The sequence below is a fragment of the Penicillium chrysogenum genome (genome assembly GCF_028827035.1).
Source record: "Penicillium chrysogenum strain IBT 35668 chromosome Unknown utg000001l_segment0_segment0, whole genome shotgun sequence".
In the NCBI taxonomy this organism is placed as follows: domain Eukaryota; kingdom Fungi; phylum Ascomycota; class Eurotiomycetes; order Eurotiales; family Aspergillaceae; genus Penicillium; species Penicillium chrysogenum.
Window position 1 is genome coordinate 981,535 of NW_026622749.1, and position 26,058 is coordinate 1,007,592.

General features: G+C 49.7%; 14 protein-coding genes across 14 annotated transcripts; 5 read left to right on the forward strand and 9 right to left on the reverse strand.

The window, feature by feature from the left end:
• Positions 1-47: 47 nt before the first annotated feature.
• On the reverse strand, positions 48-1,944 carry N7489_000393 (putative PHD and RING finger domain protein; the record flags this gene model as incomplete). The annotated part of the gene is made up of 2 exons (XM_056706148.1): positions 48-1,636; positions 1,713-1,944. 2 exons carry the CDS (start codon positions 1,942-1,944, stop codon positions 48-50), a joined length of 1,821 nt encoding a protein of 606 aa, XP_056570450.1.
• Positions 1,945-2,809: 865 nt separating this feature from the next.
• Positions 2,810-3,629, reverse strand: N7489_000394 (60S ribosomal protein eL43). The gene is made up of 4 exons (XM_056706149.1): positions 3,492-3,629; positions 3,393-3,423; positions 3,119-3,283; positions 2,810-2,989 (listed from the first exon to the last, which is right to left on the reverse strand). The coding sequence occupies exons 1-4, from the start codon at positions 3,508-3,510 to the stop codon at positions 2,926-2,928; spliced, it is 279 nt and encodes a 92-aa protein (XP_056570451.1). The 5' UTR covers positions 3,511-3,629; the 3' UTR covers positions 2,810-2,925.
• A 631-nt stretch (positions 3,630-4,260) lies between these two features.
• Positions 4,261-5,719, forward strand: N7489_000395 (saccharopine dehydrogenase family protein; the record flags this gene model as incomplete). The annotated part of the gene is made up of 5 exons (XM_056706150.1): positions 4,261-4,450; positions 4,516-4,663; positions 4,718-4,790; positions 4,843-4,967; positions 5,020-5,719. 5 exons carry the CDS (start codon positions 4,261-4,263, stop codon positions 5,717-5,719), a joined length of 1,236 nt encoding a protein of 411 aa, XP_056570452.1.
• A 175-nt stretch (positions 5,720-5,894) lies between these two features.
• N7489_000396 (alpha/beta fold hydrolase) lies at positions 5,895-7,255 on the reverse strand (the record flags this gene model as incomplete). Its single annotated transcript, XM_056706151.1, has 5 exons — positions 5,895-6,275; positions 6,328-6,729; positions 6,885-6,992; positions 7,047-7,099; positions 7,177-7,255. The coding sequence occupies 5 exons, from the start codon at positions 7,253-7,255 to the stop codon at positions 5,895-5,897; spliced, it is 1,023 nt and encodes a 340-aa protein (XP_056570453.1).
• A 1,444-nt stretch (positions 7,256-8,699) lies between these two features.
• Positions 8,700-9,026, reverse strand: N7489_000397 (PHF5 family protein; the record flags this gene model as incomplete). Its single annotated transcript, XM_056706152.1, has 1 exon — positions 8,700-9,026. One exon carries the CDS (start codon positions 9,024-9,026, stop codon positions 8,700-8,702), a length of 327 nt encoding a protein of 108 aa, XP_056570454.1.
• Positions 9,027-9,336: 310 nt separating this feature from the next.
• N7489_000398 (pinin family protein) lies at positions 9,337-10,566 on the forward strand (the record flags this gene model as incomplete). The annotated part of the gene is made up of 4 exons (XM_056706153.1): positions 9,337-9,347; positions 9,430-9,886; positions 9,962-10,030; positions 10,084-10,566. 4 exons carry the CDS (start codon positions 9,337-9,339, stop codon positions 10,564-10,566), a joined length of 1,020 nt encoding a protein of 339 aa, XP_056570455.1.
• A 519-nt stretch (positions 10,567-11,085) lies between these two features.
• Positions 11,086-12,321, reverse strand: N7489_000399 (twinfilin; the record flags this gene model as incomplete). Its single annotated transcript, XM_056706154.1, has 4 exons — positions 11,086-11,202; positions 11,268-11,519; positions 11,600-12,234; positions 12,303-12,321. 4 exons carry the CDS (start codon positions 12,319-12,321, stop codon positions 11,086-11,088), a joined length of 1,023 nt encoding a protein of 340 aa, XP_056570456.1.
• Positions 12,322-12,852: 531 nt separating this feature from the next.
• On the reverse strand, positions 12,853-13,999 carry N7489_000400 (putative succinate:fumarate antiporter (Acr1); the record flags this gene model as incomplete). Its single annotated transcript, XM_056706155.1, has 4 exons — positions 12,853-13,466; positions 13,527-13,725; positions 13,787-13,884; positions 13,945-13,999. 4 exons carry the CDS (start codon positions 13,997-13,999, stop codon positions 12,853-12,855), a joined length of 966 nt encoding a protein of 321 aa, XP_056570457.1.
• Positions 14,000-16,290: 2,291 nt separating this feature from the next.
• Positions 16,291-17,611, forward strand: N7489_000401 (uncharacterized protein; the record flags this gene model as incomplete). The annotated part of the gene is made up of 2 exons (XM_056706156.1): positions 16,291-17,033; positions 17,113-17,611. The coding sequence occupies 2 exons, from the start codon at positions 16,291-16,293 to the stop codon at positions 17,609-17,611; spliced, it is 1,242 nt and encodes a 413-aa protein (XP_056570458.1).
• Positions 17,612-17,991: 380 nt separating this feature from the next.
• On the reverse strand, positions 17,992-18,688 carry N7489_000402 (uncharacterized protein; the record flags this gene model as incomplete). Its single annotated transcript, XM_056706157.1, has 2 exons — positions 17,992-18,342; positions 18,395-18,688. 2 exons carry the CDS (start codon positions 18,686-18,688, stop codon positions 17,992-17,994), a joined length of 645 nt encoding a protein of 214 aa, XP_056570459.1.
• A 759-nt stretch (positions 18,689-19,447) lies between these two features.
• Positions 19,448-20,817, reverse strand: pex26 (the record flags this gene model as incomplete). The annotated part of the gene is made up of 2 exons (XM_056706158.1): positions 19,448-20,324; positions 20,384-20,817. 2 exons carry the CDS (start codon positions 20,815-20,817, stop codon positions 19,448-19,450), a joined length of 1,311 nt encoding a protein of 436 aa, XP_056570460.1.
• Positions 20,818-21,737: 920 nt separating this feature from the next.
• Positions 21,738-23,614, forward strand: N7489_000404 (CAF1 family ribonuclease; the record flags this gene model as incomplete). Its single annotated transcript, XM_056706159.1, has 5 exons — positions 21,738-21,972; positions 22,017-22,109; positions 22,165-22,391; positions 22,443-23,073; positions 23,130-23,614. 5 exons carry the CDS (start codon positions 21,738-21,740, stop codon positions 23,612-23,614), a joined length of 1,671 nt encoding a protein of 556 aa, XP_056570461.1.
• Positions 23,615-24,052: 438 nt separating this feature from the next.
• Positions 24,053-25,195, forward strand: N7489_000405 (mitochondrial 54S ribosomal protein mL46; the record flags this gene model as incomplete). The annotated part of the gene is made up of 4 exons (XM_056706160.1): positions 24,053-24,098; positions 24,160-24,399; positions 24,452-24,822; positions 24,893-25,195. 4 exons carry the CDS (start codon positions 24,053-24,055, stop codon positions 25,193-25,195), a joined length of 960 nt encoding a protein of 319 aa, XP_056570462.1.
• Positions 25,196-25,526: 331 nt separating this feature from the next.
• N7489_000406 (cysteine-rich PDZ-binding protein) lies at positions 25,527-26,034 on the reverse strand (the record flags this gene model as incomplete). Its single annotated transcript, XM_056706161.1, has 3 exons — positions 25,527-25,612; positions 25,669-25,792; positions 25,876-26,034. The coding sequence occupies 3 exons, from the start codon at positions 26,032-26,034 to the stop codon at positions 25,527-25,529; spliced, it is 369 nt and encodes a 122-aa protein (XP_056570463.1).
• Positions 26,035-26,058: the final 24 nt, after the last annotated feature.

The following is a 26,058-nucleotide window of genomic DNA, read 5'->3' on the forward strand; positions in this document are numbered from 1 at the left end:
TGAGAAGAAACGCCATTAAATGCCGGGGAGAGGTCGTGGTATAGTCATTATTGATCACCGTCTGTGTCGGTCGCCACCATGCGCTGTTTCTGCTTGTCTTTGCTCTTCATCTTCAGTGCGTCAATTGTATTCTGCACTTCGTGCTTGGCCTCTGTTTCGAGGTTGGTGCGTTCATCCGGCTCAAGCGTTTCCTTATCCCCGACCCGCTCGTAGAGCATGCGAGAGATGGTCCGGTTGATGTTCGTATATTGTTCTTTTGATATAGTCTTTTTCTTATAGTGGGGTTTTAATCCGGTGCCCACCATTTTCTGGATGTCGGCTTTGAGAGCTAGGGATGGACCAGTTCGAGTAGGGGATGAGTCGGGGGAGCGGGAGGCCCCAAAACACAGTGTTCGTTGGGGAATGCGGGAGCGAGGGCGACCGGGCTGGCGTTGTGGTTTGTCTTCTTTCGCGCCATTTGACGATGGACTACCCGACAAGGACACTTCGGGAGAGAAAGGAGGAGATGAGGGTTGGGCCGGGGAGGATAATTGAAGGGGAGAGATGGGGCGGCTGCGTGGGAAAGGTGGCGGTGTGGCCGCTGAGACGAGAGGAAAGGAGTACCGAGATGAGGCGGGAGAGATGGAGGGAGAAGAGGGACCAGGAGATGGATGGTCGGCAGGAGCGACAGATGTCGAAGCCGAAGGTCCATATGAATGGTTGGGTGCGTCTTCGACCTCCTTCAAGAGTGATGACAGGAAACTTGGTCCGGAGGTATCACCACCCGGTCGTACACTGGAGCTCGCAGCTCTGGATGATTCGCCATTTTGAGTTTGCTGTGCAAGAGCCGCGAGCTCCTGCGGCCTCCTCGTCCGAGGACGCTTCAGCTTGCGCTCTGGTTCTGTAGGCTCCGGAGACGGCGACATGGTCGGCTCTTTGCGCTTCCTGGCTGCACTCGGGTTGTTTTCGATCTCTCGTGCCCTCTCAAAGGCGTTCCAAGCCCGCATCTCCTCTAGGGACTCGGGCTCCGGTGTTGGAACTCTAGGAGGCCGAGGTCGCGATGGTCGGGCATGATCAAGATCGAACAGGGATGCTGTGTCGCGGAACCGACTGCCACCACCTTGTCGCTCAGCGACTTCAAAGCGGCGTTGCCAAGCCTGGAATTCACGCCGGTTGGCCTCCTCGCGACGACGCTGTTGCATCGCACGTTCGGCAGATCGATCGTCGTCGAAGGGGAAATCAAGATCGAGATTCAGATGGTCCCAGACAGACTGCCAGACTCGTGCCCAATGTAGAGAATTGGTTTGAGTCCGATTCTGCAGTCGTCTCTGCTGCGCCCTAGTTCGTCGACTCCGCTGTTCGATCGCTCGAGACGGCCGTGCTGATACCTCGGGAGCCAGTCCCTGAGCACGCGGCTCCTCACATTGTTGGCAGTACCATGACCCCGAGGGGATCTCATCCAAACCTAGGCAATATAAATGAGAAGGCCCATCACACCCATCGCATAATAGGAGAACGTCCTCGTTGTCGGCCTGTCCGCAAATTGTACATGGTTGAAAATCGGTCAAGTCATCCTCCGCATATTCGATTATCATGGAAGGGTCGACTTCGGCCACTTGGGTTCGATCCTGGACAGCGTAGGATGAAGTAACAGTTCCTACAACAAACCAATATGGTCAGTTTCTATAAAGCAAGAAGCATATCATAAGTCAAAAGAAGGGGGAGCCTCATACCTCCGACGTTATCACTCAACTCCACCATATTGAAACTGCGCCGACATATCGGACAACTGTTTGCTCGTTCAACCCATGGCTTTAAACAATTATTATGTAGGATATGACCACAGGGAAGTAGCTGAGCGATTTGAGAGTCGCCAGTGAAGTCATTTAAACCAATAACAGGCTCAAGAGGATCACCCGCCCCTTCACCAAGGTCTCCTAAACAAACAATACAGGTATCGGACATGAGCGACAGAGTTATTAAAGAAAGCGAAGTCCATGAAGAGCGCTCGAGAAGTGTAGAAGCGAGAAAGGTGTGGGGAGCGCCTTTTGAAGGTGGGCCGGGTTACCGGACTAACGCAAAGCAGGAACGTGACGGAGGCAAATGATGTGGGTTTTGGACTTCAATATTTTAGTATTAGTATAATTAGTATAATGTTATTTCAAGATATACCTAGAAGATTAAATAATTTGATCATTTAACATATATATATGTACAAGTCCTTTTTAATTATAACTATCAGTATCTGACCTGGACATCTGCAACCATCAAGGTCCCTGTACAACGCGAACCTATACAAAGTCCCTAGAGAAAGGTGGCCGATCTACAAATTAAAATGACTACATTAGGCATGATTTAGCTGAAATCCGAATCACCACCTGTCCAAGTGGACACCTTTGCCCAGGGAGGTGCCCAGGTGAACAGTTTTCACCTTAGTCATCGCAGATAACCCGTGGACTGGACAAATCGTCCCCAGGCCAGCATCGTATCAGTAAGGTGCGCATCAGGTGGATCGGAATATGCCAGGCACCTCGTGAAATGTCCAGGTGTGAACGTAGAAAGTACGAAAATATAGCCCGAGGTGCAGTCGGAGCACTCAGACAATACGTTAAGACCAGGTGACCTCCAAACCAAGATCCACTGAAGTCGAGTCTACATGACTGTCCAGCGTGTGAGAAACCACGAGACGCAGGTCCACAGTCCATCCATATGATTCACACGGTCGCAGAACATCGAAATAATCAGGCGGAGGATCTTGGATTGACCGGTGGGTTGACTATCATGTAGGCAGCGACCGAGGCGAACTTTGAAACCATTCACATCGATATACGGTATACTCGGGGCGAAGCGGATTGCAACAAGAATTCGTAATCCCGAATTTTTTTCATTCATTTTTGGTATTCAGACGTAACCGTAAAGAGAAATGAAACCACACAATCCTCCCATTTAGACCTCAGCGATCTCACGCAGACGACGGATGGTGGAACGGGTGGCAGCGGCAGCGGGGGTGCTAGAAAAGAACGGAACTGTCAGTAATCTTTTTCTGTCTTGTGTTGTGGATTGCGACTGTGTGCGGTAACCCAAGTCGGGTCCCCGGTTCGGATCACACTGTCGTTCCTTGCGATCGTGGGCGACTTACGAGACGGTGTAAGCGCCACCGGCAACGGTCTTGTCGCAGCCCTTGCACTCCCAGATACCGACAGCCTTGCGCTTGACGGTGTTCTTTCCGCAGAAGGTGCAGACGTAGCGGGCGTGCTGGGTGACTTCCATCTTCTTCACCTGCTTACGCAGGGAGGCACCGTATCTGTTGGGTCATTGTTAGAATCGTTGTGTCGTCGTATAGGATTATTCGCTATGGGTCGTGTCTCGAGGAAATCACAGTCGTGAGGGCGCGAATTGGGCGAATGTCATACCTGGTACCATATTTACCGGTGATGCCGACCTCTGTGGAAAATAGTTAGCATTGAGCAATTCGGTTTGCGGTTTGTTGAATTTGAGAAAGGGGCACATACTCTTGGTGCGCTTCGTCATCTTGGCTGGTGTAGAGGATGAAGATGGGTATTCAACAGGAGACCAAAAAAGACGCTTTGAATGAGGGCGGGTTGTGCTGTGGATTCTCGCTTAGGGCTCTTGGCTTGGTGCGATCACCTGACCATTTTGAGTTAGTGGGCTTATGTCATGCAGTGGCCTCAGGTTTCCATGCTTACTTTCTCTTTCGCAGGTCCACCTGGAAGGTCCACCAGATGAGATGATGACGGTGGTGGATATCATTTTGCTTTTTTAAGAATTTGTTTGATTCGGTCTTGAATTGGAGAATTTTTTTTTTTTCTTTGGGTTTGATTTCTATATTGAATGCCTTCTATTTCAGGTGTCTGATTTCATACCAAATCCCCAATTTCCTCTCTATATCCTACAAGGCTTTAACTATGCAATACTGTATATTGTATATGACATCCCGAGGTCCCAATCCGGCTTGATTGTGTTCGAGACCAGCCCCGGTCTTCCTTTCTCGGGCTAATCAATCTATCCGGTCACGTGATAATTCCCTGTCGTGGAATATAAACATTCTTCAATTCCCAGATTCAAGTAGAATCTCAATTCAGTAACATGTGTTGCTTCTAGTCCTACGTAAAGCTTCAAAAACTATTTCGTGGCTATCCCGCTTGCTCCCTTTCCAACCCCAACACTGCATCTTTCACTGCCGAGGAGCTTGTGATTTGCCGAGAGCTCCCTTGTTCTTCAAAACTACATCATAGACTGCACTCCATCCACTCAGCCACCATGACTTCCAACCGACAATATGACCTGGTCTTGCTGGGTCCAACTGGGTACACTGGCCGATTTTGTGCAGAGCACATTGTGCAGAACCTTCCCACCGATTTGAAATGGGCTATCGCAGGTCGATCCGCGCAGAAAATGGAGCCTATCGCCCAGGAACTGAAGACTCTTAACCCAGACCGCGTGAACCCAGGTACATAGCTTGCAGACCTATTTGTTTACAGCTGTATCTCAATGCTCACTCTGATGTGATCATAGATGTACTTGTCGTTCAACTGAACTCCACCGAGCTCAACGAGCTCGCCCAGAAAACCCGGCTGGTTATCAATTGTGTGGGTCCCTACCACCTGTACTCGACACCAGTCGTGGAGGCGTGCGCTGTTAATGGAACCCACTATGTGGATGTGTAAGTTTCGTTTTGTGTTTCTCCAACTCATTCGACGCTTGCTGATCGTTATAGTACCGGAGAGACGCCCTGGGTCAAGTCGATCATCGACAAGTACCACGAGACCGCCAAGGCTAATGGCGCTATTGTTCGTTCGGCAACCAACTTCACTCATATATATCCATACTAATTTCAGACAGATGATCCCTTCTACCGGTGTCGAGAGTGCCCCCGCTGATATCCTGGCATGGGCTCTGGTTAAGCGAGTCCGAGAGGACCTCTCCTCTTCAACCCGCAAGGTCGACAGCACCATCAAGGAAATGAAGTGTGTAATTTCATGTCCACAAAGAAGTACATCTCTAATCCATTCACAACAGATCCTCCGGCCCCAGCGGCGGTACCATGAATACTATTCTAACCATATTCGACGGGTTTTCGGTGTCTGAGCTATCCAAGGCAATGACTCCCTTCTCATTGGTAGCATCCCCGCCAAAGAACATCCCCAGCGAATCAATCCTAGAAAAGGCATTTGGTGTACGCTCAATTCCCGACCTGGGTACCGTGACGACCTCCCCATCCGGTATCTGCGACATGACCATCGTGCATCGCAGCAGCAGCCTGATGCCAGAGCTGTACGGGCAGCAATTCTTCTTCCGCCAGTTCCTGTCGGTCCGTAACGCGCTAATTGGCGTCGCTATCCACCTCGGCTTCTTGGTTGCAGTTTCGCTGCTTGCACTTCCGCCGGTGCGCTGGCTGGTGGAGAAGTTCGTCTTTGCCCCTGGCAGTGGTCCGCGCAGAGAGGACTCGGCAAATGACCTTCTCGAGTACCATGCCATTGCTACTGCGGACAGTGCTTCGCCACAGCGTGTCTTCGGTAAAATCACTTACCACGGTGGCATGTACCCCTTTACTGGATTGTTGCTGGCCGAGGCTGCTATGGTTATTCTTAACGATGAGGAGAAGATCAAGAAGGTATCTCGTGGTGGCATCGTTACCCCCGCTACGTTGGGTCAGGACTACGTGGACCGCTTGGAAAAGGTTGGCTGCAAAATCGAGACTAAGGTGTTCCAGTACTAAACAGCGCCATCGCTCGCGGGTAAGTGCAAGCTCTATGCAGTTGTGATGGGTCAAGCAACTGCTCGCCACTCGTGACGAAGCACATATTCTTAATACTTTGACGATATGAGATACGTACTTTTGCAATAATCAATAGTTCCTTTTCACTATGCCACTATACCTGCGCTTTCCCTAATCAGAGCTTGCCAGCCCTTCCATCGGCAGAAGACTGGTCCTTCAGCCAAGTTCCAATAATCTCATTCACTTCCTCAGGCTTCTCCCACAGAGCCCAGTGCGAGGTATTAACCTGCTTCAGGGTCAGTCGTGGGACCTGCTTCGCCATGGATTTACCTAAATGAGGCGGCAAAGCCTGATCCCTCAGCCCCTGGATAAACAGCGTAGGAACCTGGATCTCCCTGCCGAGAATAGCAAGCTCATCTTCGTAGTTCACGTCGCGAGTGCGGTACCAGTTAACTAAAGAAATAATCAGCAACAACCCAACCAGCAGACCAGAAGAAACCATACGCGGTCCATGAATCCCACTGCGAGTAAACTCATTCGTATAAAACTCCAACTCCTGAAGGAAGTCAGTATAGCCCCAAAACCCAAATCAAATAAACCCAACTTACCTCCTCGCTCAACAACCTCGACGGCTTCAACTGGCCAATCTTATCAAGCAAAACACCTTTATTGGCATCAAAGCCAAACTCGCCCGCCTCAGTGCGACCCCCATAAAGCGCGAGCAAAAACTGGCGAACCTCATCTTTAGACCGGATAACCTTCTCCACTTCCCCGCTCTTGAACTGCAGCTGGTATGCAAAGTGCGGTGTCACGCTACGGACAAGATGTTCGATAGAGATATTCTGCGCCATGGGTCGTGCATAAGGCACGCAAACTGTGAATAGGTGGCTTACTAGCTCCGGATGCCAGAGGGCAATGCGGTAGGCGAGTGCTGCGCCCCTGCTTTGTGTATTAGCTGTGCGGTTCCGGGATATAGAGTTGGCTTGGGCCTGCTTGCCAGTCATGTCCACCTAGGATGATTTGGGTTTCGCCTAGATGGGTTGTTAGGGATTTGATGTCCGCTGCGCAACTTTTGTGCGAATACGGGGTGAAGTCGTCCGGGGCGTCCTTGGGATTGTTATTAGATAGCAATTCCTATAATACGGTGGGAGGCGGAAAGACTCACTGTTCGTCCGTATCCGAGACAATCGGGAGCTACGACCCGGAATCCCATGTCTACGAGCATGGGAATCTGGTACCGCCATCCCATTGAGAGATCCGGGAAACCATGGATCTATGGAGAATATATGTCAACATGTGTGGCTTTTATATTGGGCTGCCCGCTTACCAGGAAGACAGTGGCTTTGTATTGCCCTGACTTGGGCTGGCTGAGAATGTAAGCTGCATATCGTCAGCCCAGATGGTTTCATATTGGGCACATCCCAGTATAAGCTCTCATTGAAGTGTAGTATGCTCACAATAATTATGGCCGTTGAGTGTAGCGGTCTTGTACTCAATGCGCGAGTCACCCGACACTCGGATCTTGTCGGCAGGCATGACAGTTGATTCAGGCAGCGATAGCTATGTTTTCAAGTTCAGGCTTCAAGGGAAAGGGGGTTTATGTCGGGGAACTCGAGGCTTCGTGGGCACCTTGTAGAGCTCGAGTCTTGAAACACTATAAGGCTGTGCAACCTCACTGGCTATCTGGTGAAGCTGATACAAATATAGTCTGCAACTGAGTGAAAGGATATATGTCCGAATAATAAAAGATATATAATCACGTCCGAAGCTAGCCCTGGAAAGGCATCAGCCCCTCCCTGTGCCTCGGCACGTTGGAAACATTGAGTGGGGCGCCAAGACAACGCTATAAACCCTACATTGTATGCTCTAATTTCATCATCTTAGTTATATCTCGATTAGGGTCTTTGAACAGTGTCTGATAGGGCTATAGGTGCTTAAGAGGCTGACGGGTGTCCACGGGGATAGAAGGGGATCAAATTTGGTGCCCAGATAAGTAGGTGTCGAAGATATTATTGTACAATAGCAAAAAACTTGATATGAGTACACCTGATGTCCGTTCCTCGAAGATAGGAGCCGTAAAAGTTATAGAACAAGTAATGGAGTGTAGCCATAGTTGGTCCAATAGCCTTTTAACAGAGTAGTTCTACATATCAAGCGGCAGAATGTCTCACGAGTAACCTGTATTTGGGCCTTCCGCTCTGTCTATAGCTTCTGAGGTGAGCTCCAATGGCGTTCCAGATTACATCGAACTCCCACAATCTTGCGGATGTCCTGAGAAGGCTCATAATAGAACCAAAGAGATGAATACAATAATTTATTTTTTGAAATAGAAGCCATGCGCCTGACCACTCTATGCACGAAAACAAGTATGATTTATTCAAATGGGTATTGACATTGAGACCAAAGGCTCTTCGCGGAATAAGATCAAAAAAGGGATATGTTTTCGAAAGACGATCTGTACGCAAGGTCTTGAAGCCGCAGATTTGGGGCTTGGGTCATGCCACACCCATTTGGGTAATCGACAAACTTGACCGAGACCCCAGACGTGTCAATCACGAACCTTGCAGGATTTGTTTCCAACTGCTCCACCCAGAACCCCGCTGGTCCTCGAGTCGCCAAATCATCTGCAAAGTGTTCGTGGAGCCTCGAAGTCTGATGTTCCAGGGCACGCTGCCATCACGTCTGCCAGTTCTTTTCTTTTTTGGTAGCATTGCACGATCCCGCAACAGCAGGCTAGATCACAGGGGTATTTCGTTGGCATGTGTTCGTTGATCTCCACCTGTCGACTCGCTGCAAGCAGACGGCACCAAATAGACCAGTTGGAGCAGGTTTAAGTCCACCAACAAAGTGTGTTTCACGTGCCCACATATGTAAAGGTTGTAGAGTCATTTTTGTCGTCGCTAGGCTGAACGTTGTAAACCCGCCAGACTCATGGCTGGTTCCCCTCCACTTGGACACCAACCGGCAAGCCTCTTGAAGATCATTGATTCCTGAAACTTTTCTTTTGGTAGAACAGATCCGTCCTCGAACTTCCCAGATTTATGATCTTGGGACATCCATCGCGGTCTTTTTCGAGGCGCGTACATTCAAAGCAGTAGAACGCATCACTGATCCCCTCGCCGCCGCAGACGACACACTTGTTCTGATAATTTCCGAAGGAGCACTCGTCGCAGATGCGGACCAGGGTCGTGGGGCGCACGTAGGAATCGCAGACGGGACATTTTCCGTCACATTTGTCGCACAGACGACCGATAGAGATGCCGGGTTGCTTGCGGCACATGACAAGATCGGGGTGGTGACGAGACATTGTGAGTTGAGAGAGGCAATAAGAAAATAGGAATAACTGTATAAAGTGGAATAAGGTATGATCTGCCACTCGCTGGGGAAGTGAAATGATTGTGAGAGAAGGTAAGAGAAGAAGCCGACGGTGAACCAAGGCTAAGTGGTCTGTGCACGTGATTCTAAACAGTGCTGATTCGAAGCAGCGTGTCGTCTCATTATTTTGCGCCTTTTGACCACAACTCCAATATTTGACCCCGGATCAGGGCCTAAAACATCGCTTGTTGCTCTCCCTCAGTCTGTTTCTTTCTTATAACCAGCGTTGTTTGCCGATCAAGATGTCTGAAGGGTATGGTCCCCTCATCCCGTGCAACCCATGCGCAACTACTGTAACTGGGACGCTCTAGCTAATGCGCATTCTACTTTGACAGCCCTGAGACACTTGCATCAGCAGTGGCTGTACCCAGCCAGGATACCATCCAGCAGTCTCCGGAGTTGACAGCGAAGCGACGACAGTCTTCAACTGCAGAATACGACCCTAAGCGCCGACGATTCAGCTCTACAGACAATACCTCCCCGCATTCTCAGCGGCGCCGGCCGTCATCCCCTCCGCCCACAAAAAATGGCTCTGCAGAGACGAAGCCTACACGACCGCGCGGGGGTCGAGACGAGGACCGCAAGCGGGGTCAGCGGTTATTCGGGGGACTGCTTGGTACTCTCTCACAGAGCTCAAGTTCGGCGGCACAGAGACGACGCGCGGATATTGAAAAGAAGCAGCAAGAGAAGTTGAAGTCGCAGGATGCCGAGTACGGCGAATTGAAGAAACGGCGCAAGGAACAGCGTGATGAAATTCGAAGGAGGGAAACCCCGTTGTATGAGCGAGAAGCGGTATGTTCATGTTCCATTCACTTACCATTGTGGTACCTTGGGTTGAAAGGGTCTCCTAATTTTTTCCATTCTCAGATGCAAACGCGGCATTCGAATATGCTTGCCATGGCACATTTCTTCAAGACACAGGCACAGCCAGCTCTGGTGAGTTATGCTTTGCTATTCATATATAGTAGCCATCAGCTAATCCATCTTAGTATTACAAGCCATGGCAACCCCGACCTGGCGACGATGCGACGATAAAACGACAGATCGAAGAAACACAGGCGACTGTTGCCCGAGAAGTCGCCGAGTTCGAAGCCCGATATCCACCGGAGGCATTTGCGCCCGAACAGCCAACGCAGGTTGAAACACAACCAACGCAGGCTGAAACACAAGAACAGGCAGGCGAAAAGCAACAAGAAGTGTCAGAAGAGCAGCAGCAAACAGATGGTCCACGAGACCAGCCATCGGCTCCAGAGCACGAGGCAGATCCGACAGATCCAAAGTCTAAGGAAAAGGCTCAAGGTGCTCCGGACACGGTGGGTGTAGACATTAATGACCAAAACCCCGATCTAGCTAAAACGGATGAAGCCACTGCTAACGTGGAGGAAAGTGCCCCTCAAGATCAACATGATGCCCACCGAGATGATGACGGAGGTGAGGTCCTTGAGGATAATGAGGACACTGTGATTTATTAGCTAGTAGTCGACTGTAGTCGGTCTTTTCATGTCAAATTATGTGGTGAGATGGCTTTGGGTCTTGATGCCGACACAAATACCCTTTTTTTGTTATTTTGAATCTGTTATATTGGAACTCATCAGGCATTGTCTAAAGGAATATTCATATTCATTCCTTCCGTTGCTCATTAAACCAACATCAGGCAATAATTAAGAGTGCTACAGTGCTAGTCCAGGTCAGTTTGGCCATAGCCAGTTATCCAGGAAACACTAGTTCAGGCACGGTTTTTCTATAAAAACTGTGCCCAAAAGGAGGTATCTGAGGATCCGATCAGTGCTCTGACCATCGTATGAGCAGGAATTGCCCCAGATCCAATTCTACCTTTGCTCATCCCGCCTGAACACGCAGTTACCAAGTCTCGGACAATAACCTGGCAAGATTTAGCACAGTGCTGCTATATTTACTACAGCTATTGGATCAATTCCCGCTGAGGGGAGTTTTCCGGCCTCGTCAACATAACCTATCTATACAATAGCGATTTACCGACCGGGGCGACGAGGTCTGGCGAATCCTCGCGTAGGACCCTGGTCTCGTGCCGGGGTGACTTCCTCTTGCAACCGATCACCGGTGATCTCGTCAGGGCCAGAGGCCTCAATCTGCTATTTGTGAGCATCCAGACCGTCGAAACAATTACAGTCATTCACAACACGGGCACGCATACCTTTTTCTCGATCTTGAGTCCTTCCTGCTCAGCAACTGTGATAGCATTTCTCCGCGAGCTGGCGTGCAGCATACGCTCCTTAATCGAAGATCCAGTGGGACAGGTGTACACAAATATCACGACATCGGATCCGGGGTAATGATAGAAAGAGTAACGCGGCGAAGAAGAGGAAATGTGCGTGGCGACAGAGTTTGCCTCGACTCCAGACTGGGAGTCGGCCAAGACGATCGTCTCCGTGGGGATATCAACCGTCTGCTTGAAGTTAGCCTCGAATGTCACAGATCCGAGCCAGCCCTCTCAAAGAATGACTACAAGCCTGCGTAATAACTTACCAGTTGTACCAACCCACCATCCTGTAGATCTCTCAGCGCAGACTTAGCGCCCTCATCAACCGGCATAGAAACCCTCATTCCAGAGCCAGAGCCAGGTCCAAAAGTGCCACCAATACCAATATCCCTCCCGGGGGTGCCATTCCGTGCCTCGGCCTCGGCCTTACGCACAGCCTCCAGCTCTCTCTCCTTCTCGCCCATCATGTCTTCACGAGAGATAGCATTAGGGCCCTCGCCGTCACGCTCGCGCCACGCATCCTGGCCCAGGACTTCATCTTCCTCGGTAGCAAAGACGGTAGAAGCAAACTTCTCTGTGCCCAGCTCGCGGGTCAGGGTGGAGCGAGTCGAGGCAAATAGTGTCTTTGCTCGCACAGGCGCATTGGACGGGATGTAGGTCAAAGCGATGAGTGCATTTGAGGCGGTCGATGGGCGCCGGAGGAGGAGGTAGACGGGGGTTTTAGGCTGGAGGACGGAAGACAGCTGGGGGAGGGCTGAAAAGAAGGCATTTATCGAGGGGCTGCCCTGGAACGAAATTGGGTCCAGCGGTGTTAGGGTCTCTGCTGTGATGGTTACCGGCAGACAGAAGGTTGAGGAGTCGGAGTTGAAGCGGGCGAATGCATCTTGTAGCTCCGCGGAGACTGGGTGATTTATTAGCGTTGGTTCAATGGGATTTCAGTTGAAGATCAAGTATGTTCGAGTGTCCTACCTGTAATTCCGGACTGCATGATGCTGCACTCTAGGATATGCAGCTGGGTTGGTTGTTGTTTATGAGGGGAGGGGGAGCGGTGAATGAGGGGCCGATGGCGTGTCAGCCGTCGGGGCTTTATTTTGATCTTTCTACATCTAACAAGTCCATCAAAAAGAAAGAGAAAAAAAAAAAAACAGTTGGATATCCTAATTCGATAGAGATATGTTCTTATGTGGTCGTTACAGAAGCATTGCTGACTGATATATCTACAACCACCTGGTCATTTATGGACCTCTAAACACCCAGCTACACCGGTGAACGATTCGTCGAGTGTCTTGAATATTCTCTATTTCAGCTCAAAGCGCACCAGACAAAGTGGTATACAAAGGAACTAACGCAAAGCACAAAATATTTACAAAAAGAAAAGAGCCATTTCAACCAGCTTGCAGTTGATCTGCCCGAGACAGTGCAACGCGCGAAACAGAGGAGATGCAACTCCCACCATGCCGGGTCAGGTATCACAATGCTTTGCAAAAGGAAAAAAAAGAAAGAACAATTTTCGGCATGCTTACTCCTCGAACTTGCCACCAACGAAAGCCCAGTTGGAGCCCTCCAGCTTACCCTTGAGGAACTCATACACGGTGAAGGTAACAGCCTGACCGGGAGCAACACGCATCACACGGGGGGTGATACCCTTGTAGAAAGCGCGAGCACCCTCCGTCTTAAACATATCCTTGGCAATGACCATGATACGGGAAACAGCGGACTGACCAGGCTCAGCACGGGTCTTCTGGAGGCGGGTCTTGATGGTGTCGATGGGAGCGTTGGAGAAGGGGCCGACGGCACCGGAGATCAGACCAATCATAGTGGTCTGGTAAGCGGGCAGCTGGCTGTTGCTGTAGTCGGGTTGCCAGCGCTGCAGGGCAGCCTTCAATTCCGTGTATGCGGTGAAGTTAGCAGCCTGGTTGGTTCCTTGTCGGAGGGCGGTCAAGGAAACACCGCGGTATAAGACGCTAAAGCCTTCTTCCTTGATCACGGTGAAGAGCGCATGCGGGGCGCTGCGGTACTTCGGGGTGTCTAGGGGGTCAGCCAGACTGTGATGCTGGGCCTGCAGACGAATTTTGACGACTTCCATGGGGTTGACAACGGCTACAGCTTCGGTAACACCGGCGGCAAGACCAGCTGTTGGGTTTCGTTAGCTTTCCGTTGTGTATCGTCCGGTTTGTTCAATGCTTCACATACCCAAGAAAGTGGCTTTGCTGGTCACAGCGCCAGTCTCCTTATCGGCAAGCAGGCCCTTATACGACTCATATGAGGTGAATCGAATGGCCATCTTCGGGATGATACCACCCAACACGGCGCCAAGACCCTTGTACAGACCCAGAGCGGTCTCCTTTTGCACGATTTGTACACCGGTGGACACGAACCCGCGCGGCTTAGCCTGATCACCGAACATGATCAGCAATGGGTTCAATTGTCAAATGGAATTTTCTCCAACTCACCCCAGGTGCTGTGGCTCTCCTTGACAGCTGCATGCGGACCTTGATTGTGTCTAGCGGATGGCACACGAGGGCCTCCATCATACCGGCACCACCACCAGCTAATCAGGCAAAGAAAAGTCAATAGTTGTTCACCATCTGAAAGGGTGAGTCTACTCTACCGATCAAGTTGACCGCGGGCGATGTGCGCTTCTGATTGGCAGTCTTGGCGGACATTGTTTCAATATGCGTTGGTATATATGCAGACAATTTGCAGTTTTGTTCACGAACACAGAAATTCTTCTATCGGCCGTCTCGGAAATCGATTTACGCAGATCTTCCGATTGTCGCAAGGGAAAGCCGAAATTGCGGAGAAGCGGAAGTATACAATCCCGGGGAATAAGCAGAAATAACCTGCAATTGGAAGAGATCGTATATCTGGAGAGTCTGGGAAGATATAAAGAGATCAATTGCAAAGATCTTTAATCTTTCAACAAGAAAAAGAAAGCCGAAGTTCCACGGGTATATGATTCACAAGGCGAAGTGGCGGCCGGATTTTGTGGGGAGCTATGACGGGGAAGCGGAGGAAGCTGGACGAGCGGAAGTGTGTACTATGTATGACCTCCCACAAAATAAGAAGAACCGAGAAAAGAGAGAAAGAATAAAAGAGGTAGCAGAGTAAATGACCTGCCGAGGGAGATCTCTATATAATAATTGAATCCTCTCTGTACCGGGTACAAATTGTAGGGCTTCCCAAGACAATCCCGAGGCCTTCGGTAACAAGGGCGGCTCTCTAGTTATCCAATGCGGAATGAATCACTCCAGATATCCAATGATCAGATTTCACATGTCTTTCCCAAATTGTCGTCATAGTTTTGGCAGCTTGTGATCGTGTTCTTTATCTACAGATTAGATCGTACAATGTAGGAAAATAACGTATAAAATGCCCGTACCTTACCCAACTACATGTACATTATGCTAAACGCAACCATATACCCCATACACTACATGATTCTAGAAACCCCTAATCTTTCCAGGGAGCTAAATTACTCCGGTCATTTTAGAACAGTTCGGGACTTGAACTTCGGAGGAAAGTAGCGAAATCGGCTGGCTATTTGCGGGTGATCTCGGGCCAACGCAACAGCTCCTCTCAGCCGAGGTCCATATCCAGATAGGGTCATGGGACGTTCTGAGTCAGACGGATAATTAAAGTACTCGAGGGTTGGACGTGGGGCTTGCTGCAGGCTTGGCCGAACTTGGTAAACTTGTCTTTATAGTCTGGGGGTTGTAGATTCTTATAGAATGGAACTAAGGGCAGGTCTTAAAAGGTGGTGACGTCGAGAGAGCCGTCATTACATCGGAGGAACGTTTTACCGAAGTCTTTGGTGGTTGGTCACGTGGTACTGTTTATCCCAGCAGGTAGATCTTCTTCCCTCTATTTTCCCGACTATGTTATAGATTTCTCTTTATGCAGATTGTATGGAAAAAGGACGTGTATTGATTCCTATGCCACGAATGAAAGCCATCTAAAAGGGTAGACTGGTATCTTGATAGCTCTGGCCAGAAATGGTAACCAATGCGAATATACATTGCTCTTTTGTGAGACAATGGAAATGATTTTTTCCCTCACGTACCAAGGGATTGTGTCTTGTGTGCAGCAGCTGAACTGGGAGATAGGTGGAGAAGATCACATATCCCAGGTTTCACTAGGGGACTGAAACTATCTCAGTGAGATAGTGTCATTGTACGTGCTGATGAACCCATTATTCGCATACTTGACTCTGTATGTCCCTAAGTGGCTGGGCAATTTCCTGTCGTAGATCACGGACACGTTGAACGGCCGTTTGGAGCTCATGGCCGTTCACCCAAGGTACCTCCAACTTGCCAAATTTAATAGCGGTGGTGCCAAACTGGGCCTGTTAAGCACAATAGATTCTCTAATACGGAGGCGGCTTAATGTCGCCTTTAGAATCTGGGCTTAAGGCGTTCAAGCCCCAGGGGGTACTGATATCTCAACAAGAGGAAGAGGGAGAAAGAGATATAAACAGAGCTAGTTATACCTCTCTCATGAATTATAGAAACCATCCTGGTACAAGCAAATAGAAGAGAGGAAGTTTATATGCCAATTTTAACTGCCTTGGTAGAATATTCTTCATTGTTTACATGTAGGTGTAGATCCTAAGATAGGATGTGTCGTCCCAACTGATAACATCGGCTACTCGATTTCGACCCGTTCTGGGCTTGCGGATGTGATATACAAAGATACAGAACATACACATATTCATAATGATGGATAGTACTATGCACATTGTAACGGTACGGCGTATAGCTTCAAATAGATGATGCGATTCCTGCACGCGCTACCAACTCCGATATATCGGACTAACGCCGATTACGCAATTTTCAACCCCGGCCCTACATATCCCCTACATATCCCTACAAGATCAGCTCAACTCTTATAGAGATCAAACTATCCATGGCGGTACAAAGTCCATGTCCTCCTTCCTAGCTAAAACAAAGGGGAAAAAATGGAAGTAGCTCCAAACACCGCCCAGCCGCGGTGGGAACCCCTCAAGCGCATCGCCAGTCTAATCCTCCACCAATGGCTCCTAATCGGGATCGGAATTGTGTGCGCTCTGGCATACTGCTTCCCGAACGTCGCCAAGCACGGCGGCACCATCCGCTCCGAGTACAGCATCATGTATGGCGTGATCGCGGTCATCTTCCTAATCTCAGGCCTGAGCATCCCGCGCCAGAAACTTATCTCGCACGTGCTGAATTGGCGCCTTCACTTAATCGTACAGGGGATTTCATTTCTATTTGTTCCCGCGCTGGTGCTGGCCATCGTGTATATTATCCTCGCTGCGGATCCCGGGGGTAAGATTGATCGCGCCGTGCTGGCCGGGTATATCTTTACTGCTTGTATTCCGACGACGATTGCGTCCAATGTTGTTATGACGAGGTCCGCGGGCGGGGATGACGCGGCTGCGTTAGTGGAGGTTCTGTTGGCTAATATTCTCGGGCCGTTTGTTGCGGCGGCTTGGACTGTTGAGTTGATGCCCAAGATGGTGGAGTTTGATCCCTGGCGGTATGGGGGTGGGGATTTGGGGAGCATGTATAAGGAGGTCTTTCAGCAATTGGGACTCAGTGTGTTATTGCCGCTGTTTGTTGGGCAGCTGGTGAGGTGGACTTGGCCTGATCGCACTGCGTGGGTTATACAAAAGACAAAGCTGCCAAAGTTGGCTACTTTCTGCTTGTTATTGTTGATTTGGTTAGTATGATCTTTCTATGTGAGGATCCTGGCCGTTTCATTTTCTTTATTCTTCTAACCCAGCATACCTAAATCTTAGGACTACATTTTCCTCTTGCTTCGCAACAGGAGCCCTCCAAACCCTTTCCGCGCAGAGCATAGTCTTTGTGGTATTGTTCAACATCATACTCTACATCACTCTGACGGCAGTATGCTTCTTCTGCTCCAGACCACCGCAAATTTTCAGCTCCCGACGCTGGTCCAAACCCATGTTCAAACGCATGTCTCCAGAGGAAACTATTGCAGTGTGCTTTTGCGGGCCAGCGAAGAGCACCGCGCTCGGTATCCCGCTGCTCTATGCAATGTGGCAGCCCGTTGATCTCTTCATAAAAGCGAAGACATCGGTGCCGGTGCTGCTCTATACCACGGAGCAGATCTGCGTGGCGCATTTCTTTGTCCAGCTTTTTCGATGGTGGCGTTCTAGAGTCGTTGAGAAAGAGGATTTGGATGGCAGTACGCGCGACAACGTTGAGATTGGTATGACTGAGGACTCGCGTGGAGGTCACGCTGGACGTAGTCATGATGATATGACTGTTTGACACCCGTTTAGAATAGTATTGTTTGCATCTCTCTGTGGCAATGGCTGCTCTTTAAACCGAGTCTTGAACTGTTTTTCCTTTTTTCTTTTGGCAACGAAACATGTGTGTGTTAGACTTGCTTCATGGATACCTGGTGTAAACTTAGATATGCAAGAGGTAAAGCGAGCCAGGTAACTACATATGTGCGGTCTAGTTCAATTGTCAAGATTTTACTTATGTTTCGTCAAGTCACTATCATTCTGTTGTGAGTTGCCGGGGATACCAACCACTTGACGGCAAAACTGATCAAACTGCAAATATCATAGATTGGCATAAATTCTGGGCAAAAAATAAAGAGCCCAGTAAAAGTCCCGGGCAAAAATGTCAGCATTAAGAAGCTTTTACACCCAAGCAGACAGATCTTCCTGTTCTCTCTCGGTCTCTAGCTCGGCCAACCGCTCAGTAACCACGCGCATCTCCCACTGAGTACGCTCCATCACAGCCTGGATCTCGTCCCGAGCAACCGAGATGGCCTCGACGTTCCGATTTCTCAGATCGTTTGTCATGGGAGTCTGGTAAGAGCGAGGGCACAGCGGTACAAAGGCGTCTCCACTAGAGGGTGTATAAGTCGATCTCAATCTTTTATTAAGACGTAGCATCTTCCTGCGAACTGCATCGATAAGGACAGCTCTTTCTTTTACAGAGCGCGCACGGAGTGCTCTATTAGCATCCGTTCGAACTCCATATGGCAGCTGTAGAGATTGTCAGGTCAACCTATTCAGCAGATTCATGCCAATCACTCACATTCACGCAGACGCGACTTTTTTCGTAACAAAAGTCACATAGCGAACGGTCTGGTTTCATAACACAAGCGTGGCCAGGGTCGCTTTTCATTTGTAGAAAGCACCTTTCGCAGGGGAGCCTTGGCTTCTCTGCTGGTGGAGCTTCTTCTTTTTGGTCACCCCGTTGAAGTGCCTTGTCCTCGGAATGGCCGTTACGTTCCAGTGCTTCGTCTTCTTCAATTTCATCCTTGATAACGTATTTCTTGTCATCCTCTTCTTTGATTTCGCCCTTGAGAATGTGCTTCTCGGTCTTCATTCTGTAAATACTTGCCAATAAGGGTAGTTCTGGGATCAAGAGACGGTTTCTTTCTTTCTCTTTGATGGAAGGCCGTAGGATGGGGAGTTTGCAAGGCTGCGTTCATATGCGTGGTCCATGCCGTATTTATAGTCAAACCTGGGCACCTTAATACAGTTGCTGATGATTTTTGACTAGCAATGGTGACAAATGGATTGTCCAGGTGTGTCAACTTCTTTGTTGGGATTTTATGGCTTCCTCCCTACAAAGAGTCTGTATCCACCATTCCCAGTCTCTGAAAGACAATGCTATCTCTCCCTTGGGTGAAGAGCATATAGATAGATACCAGCACAGGTTGGACTGCACCTGGTGCTCAAAACAACCCCAGCATTGCAAAGCAAGTCGAGGATAAGACCACCAGAATAGCCTACAAGTTCGGCTTTTTACAGGTAGCAGTGGTAGCAGTGATGCATAACTTCCTCAACCCAACTCAATTCCCGAATAGTTCCCAGGGAAGCCCTACGTTTACCAAGGCTGTCTTTGACATTGCTGGCTGAAACAAGAAAAAGAGAGACTAACTGGGATAAGAGTAAATTCAACCACACCTGGTGGCAGTCTGATATGTATGCATAGAATACATGAACATAGAGAATCACAAAGGGAATCACAAAAGAGACTTGTATGCAAAAACACCCCAGGAACACTGGGGCGCCAACTTGTTCAAGAAAAAATATACATGATAACCATGCAATGCGCGTAGAGAGCTGAGCGGCCTATATCTCAAATATAGCTCACTTTGACTCCCATTCCAGCCGTAGCTTTGACCTTCTGCCAAGCGCCGTCCGTGACTCGTCGGATGCGATCACGCACACCCTGCCGGCTCATGGCCATCAAAATGCCGATCACAAAGAGTAGGGTTCGCACTATTGACATGGGGTTCCCAGACACAGTCCGGATAATATGACGGAAAATGTTGCGCAGTCCAGTGGCCACAGCCCGAGTTGAGTGAGCCCGAGGTTCGACCTTGTCCTGCTTCTTGACATTTTTGGAGCTGGATGATGAGAGAGAAGTTCGTGACTTGCCATTTGGCGACTTGTCTGTCGATTGCTTGGCTCCTTTTCCTTTGGGAGAACCATGTCCGCGGTTTTTCTCAATCCCATAGTCGACTTCGCTGGTATCGCGTCTATGCCCATTGGACTGTACGCGTGCGGCGGCTGTCGCTGCTTCTTCAGCTTCGCGACGTTCATCCTCTCGTTGCCGCTCAAGCTCTGCATCTTTGGCTCGCTGTAATTCGACTGCACGCATTTCACCCCGCTCCTTCTCTTCTTTCAGGCCCTCGAGAGTCTGTAGGAAGAGATCTTTGCGTTCTTCGTCGAGGACTTCGCTCAAATTGATGAATTCGGTCGAGTATTCCCACTCATCATTGCGGGGGAGGACGTGTAAAGTAAAGAGCTCGATGATCTTTACTCTGGCAGTTAGATCTTTCGGGGTATCGGCCCCGCTTGTCGTACGCATAGGGCGCTGCTCGTAATCATCAGATGCATCCTGTAGACGATCCGTAAGGTCGAAGTTGGGCTGTCCATAGGAGGAGAGGTAGGTCTCGAGGCGCTGTTGGTTCAGGGATTGCGAAGAGGAGTGGGTTAGAAGGAGGGTAGCACTATAATCGCATTGTTAGTACCTCAATGTGGGCCAGCGGGGTTGTAGTTGACTACTAACAGGTTGTAGACCACTTCGGCATCCACCGAACCCTCATGGCCTCGGTACCCGACGTCGACTACAGTCTCCCAGATTGCGCCTTCCCTGACTTGCGAGGCAATTGATTTCCACTCCTTCAGGCCAAATTGCTTCTTTCCCTCCTCTGCGCCGAGATCGACTATTGCGCTGAGGAGGGTGATGTAGAGGTTCCACACCTTGATCCTCCACGTGCCGGCGGCCGTGGCGATCGGCACAACCGGTGTTGAGCTGTCGCCATTTGTGTGCAGGTCCTCAGGTGCTGAAGGCGTAATAAGTGGTTGGAGACTTGTGAGGGCTTCTGGTAAGCGTCGTGTGAGGTAAAGTTGGGAAGCTTTCTTGTATGTCTTGGAGCACAACTTTGTGGGGGAAGCTGATGGGGCGTGAGAGTGAGACGACATGGGGGATCCGTTGGCCATTGTGGAGGCCGAGATATCAAAAAGCAATGATCTTTATAATCTTTATAAAGTAGTACAAAGAGTAAAAAGAGTAAAAGGAGTAATTATAAAAGGGAAACCGTTCTGGGAGTGTCGGAGATGCGATCGGCTCTCTCGTTTTCCCTCGGCTCGTCCAAGTCCGGGGTCGGTCACGGGACTGGCCTGTGAGATCTCATGTTTATCTCATGTAGACATTCATCTACCTACTAACTCCACATCCTATTCCTACCTAGGTTACTTAAGATTTATTTTACACAGACAGAAGATGGGCCTCTGGAAATTGATCCCCCTAGGCTACTCTTCCATGTTTCGGTTAATACATCGCAGGCTGGATTTAGGAGTTTAACCTCTCTTCGGTCATTTATACACTCTCCTAACTGAGGTAAATTCCAAGGTAATATAGATCTTGCTTGTGAAGTCATATGCCGTATAACTTAGGTAAAAGACGAGGTATACATATTGATAACTGCGAAGGAATCATGTATCATCGATAAAATGTACATATCTTCGCGACATCATCCGTGGAGAAGTGAAGTCAGTGGTAATCCCACAGGGCTATCTAAATGCGTCGAGAACTTCGGTTGTATCACTATTTATTCGGATCTCTCACTTCTTCTTCCTTTCCTCCTATCACAACTCTGATCTATGAAACTTAACAGCCAGGGAGACTAGCAAACCTCCAAGCTATCAGTCTTCCATCAGATCACTCTTTCGACAACTCTCCTGCAGAGCATCCTTTCTGATCAATGAAACCTCGGATACCTGCCTTCCCAACGCATACTTCCCCTTTCAGCGTTCAGCAGTCAGGACTCCAACAAAGCCAATCAACAACTCTCTCTTCCTTTAGCCTCTTATCTTCATTCAAACTCATACTTTGATGCTGTTCTCAACTTCGAATCAAGATGGATGTCACAGCTGTTAATTTCCCCGAGTGTCTCCCTTCCATGCTCAACGACATCTCCACCAGCTGCTTCGTGTCTATAGACTTCGAGCTATCTGGGGTGGTTTTCAAACCAGGTACACCACAGTCACGGTCCCAGACCGTACAGGAGCGATACGTGGAAGCCAAGGCGGCCGCAGAGCGATATCAGATTCTCCAAGTTGGGCTGACAACTTGTCATGAAGACAAGGAAAATGGTACGAGACCAACGCTAATTCAAGATCTCGCTAACCATCCACAGCCACCTACACCCTGAAGCCATACAACATAAATCTAAGTCCAGTCACCCAGCATGAGATGGATGTGAATCGGGACTGGACATTCGGAAGCCGCTGTATGTCACATGTCTACGACGAATGTTTGGATTCTACTAATATCTTCCTGGGCAGCAATGGAATTCTTGCTTGCGAACCACTTCAGCATTGACCATATGTGCACCTTTGGTGTCCGATACCTGTCTCGAGAGGAAGAAAAACTGGCAATTAAAAGAGCTACGGAGAAATGTCTCTCGCGGCACCCGGTCCAAGTTGCGGATATCAAAAAGGACGATCACGAATCTCTTGAGTTCCTCGAAGCCGTTCGGGTCAGTATCAATGAGTGGCTGGCACAGGGTGAGGTAAGGGTCTATTTGGAAAGTTGATCTGAGTAAATCAATTGACACTTCTAGAACCGTCGTGACTGGCTCAACATCCCACCACCTAGTAGTGTGCAACTAATTCCGGGCCCCATACCTACCGGGTTGAGCAGCATGCAGAAATGGCTGATACACCACCTCGTCAGCGACGAATACCCCAATTTAACATCGCGGGGTGCGTCAACGTTCGTCCAGATCGAATTTCGGGACCCGGGCAATGAGCAGTATACCTTCGAGTCGAAACTGAAAGTCAAAAAGGAACGAGTCCGGAAGCATATTGGGTTCCGATGGATCGCGGAAGCTCTTGTGGGTGGAAGCCTGGAAGAACTTGAACCGGACGCTTTCCATCCTCTGATGATGAGGATAATCGAGCAGCCGACGTTCGGGATCCAGCAGTTGGCAGACAAAGTGAAGAACCGGCTTAAGGAGAGCAGACCGGTTCTGGTCGGCCACAACATGTTCTGCGATCTGCTCTTCTTCTACAGATGCTTCCTAGGCCCGTTGCCGGATACCCTCGCCGAGTTCCAGACCGTCATCCACGACCTATTCCCCGTGCTAGCGGATACTAAGTACATGGCCACTCATGACTGTGGCTCGCTAAACCCTATGTCTTCACTGGAGGAACTCAACACGACTTTAGCTGGAATAGAAAGTCCGAAGATAGGTAGGACATGAGTTATATTCTTGACAGCAAGCGAAACACAATTAACCATTTCGCAGAGATCGACCCTCGCTTTGGGAAGTACAAGTTCCGTAAACGTACCCACGAGGCAGGATACGATAGCATGCTTGCCGCCATGGCCTTCATTAAACTGGCAGGCGATATACAGCGCAGCCCTTCACAGCCGACTGTCAAACCCGGGCCACAGACGACCACGGCATCCAGTCTGGTTGCTGGCATCATGGCACAGCCTAGCAGCAACTACATTGATCCTAGAAGTGAATTCAGCAACTTCTTTGACGTTGACACTGAGACCATTCCGACAATCCAACCTGCCCAGATTGCTCGAGCTGGCGCATCCCTAGCCGACACTGGTTCCGGGCGTATCGCTCGCCTGGTCAACCAGGGTAAATTACTACCGCGTCTCGGAGATGCCTTCTGGAATACCTACGGGAACATCCTGCGGGTGTTCGGTACACAGGAGAGGATGGTGCAACTAGGACGGGAGGTGCCGAAGCAGGAAGAGCTGCTGGTGGAGGTTTGAGAGCAGGTAATTTATGGTTCTGGAAGAGAATGCTTGCGGAGATACGAGAAGACAGAGAAAAGAGAAGGTAAAAAAGGTAAAAATGAATTTCTATCAAAGCACATAACTAAGACTAAAGGGGATGTTCGCGGCAGCTATCTAACAGTACGCCTTGATTTTGTAAAAGAAGGTACCGCTAGCGAAAATTGGCCGCGACCTCAGGAGGAGCTCACTCTGAGCACCTTTAAATGATCAACCGGCCGTAGAGGACTGGACACGGTGATGATAAGAGATGCTTGGAGAAGAGAAGAAACGAGAGAATCGATTTCTGAAATTTAAACCGCCCGGGCGGGGACTAAACCCAATCGGGCCTGGCGACAACGTGACCTGGTTGGATCTTTTTCTCGGGGAGACAAGACACCGATCAGCCCCAAACACATTGCCATTCCACCATTGAACATGTCGTCAGGATCTAATGGTGCACGGCGCGTAGCCTCGCTACTGCGTATGTCCAATTGAAGTTTTTCCCCGGATTATTGACATCCAAATACTGACTCTGCGCGCAGGGCCATCAATAATCGACTCCGGCGTGTGCAGAAGCTGTCAAGAGACCCTTGGCCGCCGCAGCTATTCCTCCGCAGCACCAGCGATCGAATCGACCTCCGCCTCAACAGCGGCCGACCCAGCCGTGAAGCCAGCCTACATCATCAACGCGGGTGTAGTCCTCTCCCGCCCTCCCCAAATCACCCGTGAACTCGAGCCGTTCGAGAAAGCGTTCTTTTTCTACCAGAAGCGTCTGAACGAGCGTCTGGCTCTCCCCCTTTACGAAATATTTCTACTTCAAGCGCGGAACGCCAGCCGACGAAGACTGGAAAAAGAAGATCCAGGAGCGCCGGACTGCCGCACGTGATATCGGAAAGTACAACGCGTACGACAGCGATGCATGGAACGACGAGCTTCTGCTGGGGGCAAAGGAGTCTGAACCTGAACACCAGATTGAGGCTCTTGTCCAGGACGCAGAATCCACCGCCAATGCGACTTCCCAAGATACTAGCAAAAAGGAGGAAATCCCTCGGCCGTACCCTCGGATCACAGAGGCAGACAAGAAGAACGACCAAAAGAGTCTCGATCGTCTGCTCTCCCGCACTCTCTATCTCCTTGTTCAGTCTAAGGAGGGACACTGGAAGTTCCCCAGCTCACCAGTGGAGTCGGGCGAGACCCTTCGCTTGGTAAGTGCTATACTAGTGTCCGAACCACATTAACTCTGGAAACTATACTAACGTATTATTTTCCCCTTAGGCTGCTGAACGTACCCTCGCCCAGTCCGCTGGTGTCAACATGAACACCTGGTTTGTCGGCTTCCACCCGGTCGGATGGCACTCGTTCAACCCGCGCCGCTCGAAGGCGGACAACGCAACCGAGATCGAGGCTCCCGGTAGCAAGATCTTCTTCTTGAAGTCTCGTATGATGGCCGGTCAGGCCGATCTGTCCGTCAACACCCAGGGCCTCAAGGACTTCAAGTGGCTGGCCAAGGAGGAGCTCGCGCAATACCTGAACACGCAATACTACAGCAACATCAAGAACATGCTGGCCGACCGGTAAGAGGTGGATACCGGGAAGTAGCCGGAGGTAACTGGACGGGAAGGAGAAGGCGAGGTTCAAGGTCCTTCGAATGGAGATGAACAGACATACTTGTTCCGATACTATAGCGCGCCGTTGGTGGCGCATTGCATATACTCTTATTGCGCATGCCATGTATAACTAGAATTTTCCCACACTGTCAAATCAAATTCATTTCATTCCAATGTTGATGCTGATCTCAATATTCGGATTCCACGGTATCATCAACGCCTCCGAAACGCCATGCCATGTACAGGGTGAATCAAGCAGAAAAACAGGAAAGGTACAAGCGCCTCTATCTAACCTGCAAGGCCTATGCCATGTTGAACTTCTGTCCCTGAACAACAGGCTGGTCCTTGGCCGACTTCCCCGCCAAATTCTTGCCGCACATGGCACAGGCTAGTATCGATATCAGCATCCGCAAGAAACAATCACTGAAAGAGAAAAGAACATACCATTCCTCTGATAAGCACACCTCTGGCAAAACTTCTTCCCCTGCTCCGTCTTCACCTTGCAGTTATCACAAGACGAAGCATAAGCCGCATAAGGGTTCTTCGCTTTCGCGCTGAGAAGTTTGCTCTGGGGGTATGTCAGTATGAAAGTCATCAAAAATAGTAATTCATTTTAATCCATAGTATCGAACAGAGAGTTTTGTAACATACCTTTCCGATTCCTGTGGCGCCTAACGTCGCCTTTCCCTTGTCTGCGCCGCCACTGAGTGTACTAGACGGAGAGCCGTAGTACATGTCGTTCTTGCGTTTGACGCCGGGCGTGGCGAGCTCGGTGGCTTTGAGCTTCTTTTGGCATTTTGAGCAGACCATTTTCCTTTTTCTTTCTCAGCTGAG